The sequence below is a fragment of the Emiliania huxleyi genome (genome assembly GCF_000372725.1).
Source record: "Emiliania huxleyi CCMP1516 unplaced genomic scaffold EMIHUscaffold_1157, whole genome shotgun sequence".
In the NCBI taxonomy this organism is placed as follows: Eukaryota; Haptophyta; order Isochrysidales; family Noelaerhabdaceae; genus Emiliania; species Emiliania huxleyi.
The window spans coordinates 2,625-7,925 of NW_005201463.1; the positions used below are offsets into that span (position 1 = coordinate 2,625).

General features: G+C 63.2%; 1 protein-coding gene across 1 annotated transcript; it reads left to right on the plus strand.

Annotated features, from left to right (window-relative positions):
* Positions 1-240: 240 nt before the first annotated feature.
* Positions 241-2,216, plus strand: EMIHUDRAFT_446901 (hypothetical protein; the record flags this gene model as incomplete). The annotated part of the gene is made up of 5 exons (XM_005791062.1): positions 241-254; positions 1,227-1,327; positions 1,446-1,485; positions 1,563-1,753; positions 1,832-2,216. Coding segments are annotated over exons 2-5 (699 nt in total), but the record flags the coding sequence as incomplete, so codon positions are not given.
* Positions 2,217-5,301: the final 3,085 nt, after the last annotated feature.

Below are 5,301 nucleotides of genomic sequence, written 5' to 3' on the forward strand. Positions count from 1 at the left end.
GTTCAAAGTTTCTCTCTCAAGCTCGCCAGGCCGGTCGAGGGCCCTCTCGGGTTTCCAAAAGCTTGGCGTCAGGGTGTTGGTTTTTGGCCTGGTTTTCGCGGCCACAGTTTGCGGCCACAGACGACAGTGTGAACATGAGATGTTCGCATGTTCCCCTCAACACCTTTCGCCAGCTCGGGGGGCATATACACGTCCCCCTCAACACCTTTCGCCAGCACTCGACATTCCCCCGACGGCCTTTGCCTACAGACAAGGCCCAACCCTCGCCTTTCCCGTTCCGCTCGCGCTGGCCCCGCCGCATCGACGCACATATGGCCGCGGGGAGCTGCACGCCCGAGCGGCGCGACGCCTCTTGCTCACGTAACCCGCCGCTCCCTCTCCGCTCCCACCATGCGATGCGCTTCGATTTGGCGCCCGAGAGGCTGCGCCCCCTCTCGGCCTCACAATGCCTGCCACCTCCCGTTCGCAGGTGAGGCTGCTGCCATCGAGGAGGCCGCGAAACGCGTCCGCTGCTGCCCATTCCACCCCCTTGTCTCGCGCGAACCCGTCCGACCGCCCTCCCTCTCTTACGGCAAGAGAGCGACCCGCTCTCGCTGCTCGCCAATCGCCGCCCGGCTCCAGTCCGAGCGCCGAGGACGCGAGAGAGCGTGCCGGCGGCCTCGTCTCGACGCTCACGCCGCGACGTGCGGTCCGTAGGCGCGTCGGCGTTCTCCTGCTCGACACTCTCGTCCCAATCAGTCATCCAGGGCTCGCGTTAGTCCTCTGCACAGAGAGATGCGAAACCTGATGCCATTCCGATTTTCTTTTCCCTTGCCGAGGCTTGGGTACTGGTGGGACGGGGGCGGGGGTGGTGGTGGTGGTGGGGGTGGGGGTGGGGGTGGAGGGTGGAGGGTGGGGGGTTGGAGATGTGTGAGATTTGCCCGAGATTGCCCGAGATTTTCTCATACCCCCATATACCCCCATATACCCCCATATACCCCATATACCCCCAGACATCTCCATACCAGTTTTTCACCCTCTTTCACATGGTCGCGATCCCGTAGGCGCTTGCCTTTCCTGCCACGAGCCGAGATTGACCTGAGATTGACCCCGCCGAGCAAAGTTCCCGCATCTCTGCTGCGCCTAGAGAGTGCCACTCTGTGTCCGCAGCCGCGAGGGCCACTCGAGCGCTGGTCTGCACCTCCCATCGGGGACACCACCTTCAACCGCTTCTTGACTCTCTGCAGGAATTCATTCGATCAACATGCTCAAACTCGAGTTCGTGCCGGCCGCCGGTGACAAGCTCATGCTCAAGCTCTCTCCTCCGCCGCCGCTTGCTGACAAGCAGGTGTGCGTTAATTTGCAGTGGCTGAGGGAGGGGGTAACACACTCACGCGCACCGCTGCAACGCACGCAACGCTGCGCCTTCCCTGCAAGACGACCCTCTCGCGTTCTGTGGCTGACAGGCGTCTCTGGCGGACAACACGACCGTCGACCCTGGCGGAGGCGACGCCGTCGGCATCCCCTCCGAGCCCGTCTCGCTCAAGGATGGCATCGACACCGGCACCGGCGGCCCCTCTTAGGCAGCGGCAACGTCCCGTCTGAGAGCGAGCCCAGCCCGCTCAAGGACGGCATTGACGAGGGCGGCGGCAACGTCGAAGGCGAGTTATCGCCGATGACGTCCTCCGCGAAGGTCGGAATCGTGCCGGCTGACGACGGCCGCATCACGCTCGTCATCTCCGCGTCGGTGTCGCCTTCGCTCCTTGGAGCCAAGGTGCGCGTGCGCACGCCAGGATCGTGATCATCCCTCTCCCGTCTCCGAGAGCCTGCGCGTACTCTCCCTCGCCCACAGGCGTGCGGCGTCAAGAGCGTCAAGGACATCTCCGTGGCAAAGACTGGCACGGAGGGCGTCCCCAAGAAGGACCCGGCCGCGGAAAAGGCGCCCGACGCGGGCGCGGTCGACTCGGACAAGGCCAAGGCCATGTTCGGCGCCCACGCGCCGCGCCAGACCGCCGTTTTCTGGTCCAAGTTTACGCGCCCGACCGGCCCACCGACGGTCCCCATCGGCGCCGTCGAGGGCGCCCTCAAGAAGGACATCCCTGCGGCAGAGTCTGGCGCGGAGGCCACCGTTGACGAGACCGGCGCCATCAAGAACCCGGCGCTCAAGCCGGCCACCGAGGTCGCCACGGCCCTCAAGCCGGCGGCGGTTTGCGGCGAGACGCTGCCGTCGATCAAGGAGTTTCCGGAGCCCGCCCCGGCGGCGAGCGCCTTGCTTCTGCGCCGTGCGCCAGCCGACCCACTCCTTGACCCCGCCCCACTTTCCATTGCGTAGGGCGACGACGGCTGGACCGTCTCGGCCAAGGAGTTTCCAAAGGAGAAGCCCGCCCCGGCGGCGAGCGCCGCATTCTGTGCCGTGCGTCTGCGCGGACCCACTGACTGACCCCATCGCGCGTTCGATGCGTAGGGCGAGCCCGACTGGATCGTCTCGAACTCGCGCAACAAGACGGAGCGCACGGGCGAGGTCAAGTCCACGAAGGTCTCCAACAAGTACGATCTGCTCGACGACGTCGAGACGAACGTCAAGGCGGAGATCGACGAGGACGAGGACGAGGACGAGAAGAAGGGAAAGGAGAAGGGCGCGGAGAAGGAGTCCTCGGTGCACGCCCTCCCACACAGACGACACACAAACTGCCCCGCGCCTTTGCTTGACAGCGCGTCGCGCGCGCCGCAGTTCGAGTCGGTCTCGCCCGAGTCTGTCGGTGGCACCGGCAAGGCGCCCCGCGGCTCCACGCCGTCGTCGACCACAAACTCGGTGCTCGCTGCCTGCATACGGCCTCCCCCTGCCGCTCGACCTGCCACAGCTCACAGCCAGTCTCGCGCCCCGTTCAGGGCGCGACGGCCAACCTTGAGACGACCACGATTCCCCCGCCGGAGGGCTCCGTCTCCGCTTCCGGCTGGCTCTCCTGGCCCAAGATCTGCTTGCCCAGCCTGTTTTGCACTGTCTTCTTCCTGATCGCGGCGAGCGGCGGGGCCTTCGTCTACTCCTCAAGCGGCTCCGGTTCCAGCGGCGTTGCGTTTCTCCCCTCTGGCGCGGTGACGGCAATCTCTCCGACGGCAACCTCTCCCGTCCGTGAGACGCTCTTTGCTCCGTTTGACTCCGAATCGCAACGGGGGCTCGGCCTAGACCTGCCTCTTCAAACGCTAACGGCGGCGTCAGCTCGCCCCCGCCCTCCCCGCCGCCGCCCTCCCAACCCCTACGCCGACCGTCCGCTCGTGCCAACACACCGCGTCTCGGACGAGGACGCGATCGCCATGCGCGAAGTCATCGCACGTTACTTTAAGGACATCGACGAGAGCAAGGACGTCTTCAACCAAAAGGGCGAGCTCAGGCCATCGTGGGAAATGTGCGGCGCGATCGACTTCTCTGGAGATGTGGAGGCGGATGCCACACTGAAGGCGCTTGGAGTGCAGGAATGCTTCGATGGCCCTTCATCCGCGTGCCAGAGTTCGGCCGGGCGCCCTTGTCAGGCCTTCTGTGCCTTCATGAGCGCCTTCGACGAGCTTATCGAAAGTTTCCCGGCCGGACCCGCATTTGCAAAGCACGCTGTTGTTGGCGAAGCTATCAGCAAGAAATATTCGTCGTGGCGCAAAGGGGGCGTAGTCGCAACGCCGGCCGACGAAACATACAAGGGCAGTGCGACCTTCAACGACCTTGGTCCGCCGTATCACTTCAACGCAGTCACTGGCTGGGCGATGTGCGACATTGCGCGCACCGTGCTGCAGCAGAATGCAAACCAGGTACTTCGCGGCTCATGCGCGCCCACGGCGATGCTGTCTGCCCTGTCTGGCAACGCGCCAGTGCACGCACTGCGAAAGGCCACTGAGCTCTTTTGGACTGGTCGCATGACGACCACTTTTGAGGGCAAGCCCTTCGAGCTCAAGCCGTGCGACTATGTTTACGATCAGGTCCCAGGCATGGTGCCGCGCGACGCAGGAGAGGGCAAGCCCTACCAGGCCGTCGGCCTCGAGTGGTACTGGACGGCAACGCTCGGTCAAGCAAATACACTCCTGGACCCCAAGGTGGTAACTTCGTACGAGAAAGAGTTCAAGCTCGATCCTTCCAATCATGAAAAGCCGAAAAAGCCGCCGAGCATGTGCGAATACATCAGAGAAACAACGTACGCGCTGACAGGTCCTTGGGGGGAGCAGGATTGGCACTCGCCGCCCACGCAATACCTCGACTGGATCAAGTACAACTGGTCAAAGGGCCTCTATCCGCAAGCTACCAGTAATGAAGTGGCCAAAATGAACGATGGGGCGACCACAGCAGCTACTTTGCGGTACTGCAAGCTTATCTTCAACGACGGGGAGTGCAACGACGATGAGTTTTGTTGCAAGAAGAATTACGACCTGCGATTCGTTTCGTTCGCGGAGCGTGAAAAGAACCTGGACAAGGCGTGCAGCATCGTGATGGATGGCGGGTTCGCCACGATGGGCGTGAAAGCGGGCATTAATAAACATGGGCGTGTTCAGTTTTTGACGTCATCCAACCCGGTTTCCATCGCAGACGCTGGGAAGAACGCTGGAGCGACGGGGCATTGCGAGGTGATTGCGCTCACTCACACTCACACCTAGCCCCGTCTGAGCATGTATGCGGTGACGCAGGTCCCGGCGCTCGCTCCATGGGACAAAGCTCAAAGCCCATATGCCGCATTGTTTGGTATTGCTAAAAATCTCTCTCTGTTCCCTCGAAATTTCCGGAAACGCAAAGTGCTGGGGACCCTCTGTTTTCCTTTTTGTTTGCCGGAAAAGCTTGCCAACCGATCGAACTTGATTTGTTCGGAGGAGGAAGGAATCCGGCCAGCACGGGTACAAAGAAAGAGGGGTACTACCCGGAGAATCCCCAGCTGAGGAAACGTAGTGTCGCTCAAGAGGTGCGATACTGCGGGGGAGTGTAAGGTGCCTATATGGGCTTCCAGTATCGGACCTTGAGACATGCGCTAAATAAGAGGGCTCCCGCGGCGATCAACACCGCAACTCCTTTTCTAAATCTAGCTGAGGGGCTCGCTAAACGCTCGCCGAGCTCCATGCTGTGCAACACCACCTCCTCACTAATCGTCAGGGGCGGAGAGCGCAGTGCACTGCGGTGAGGCTGCGCAGCGGGGGCTCGCCCCCTGCACCGCGCTCAGCGGCACAGGGGAGGGCGGTCGGTGGCGGCGGCGGCGAGGCGCGAGGCGGTGGCGGCGGTGGTGCGGGCGGCGGGATGACAGGGGAGGCGGCGGGATTGACAGGGGAGGCGGCGGCCACGAGCGGAGCGGCGCA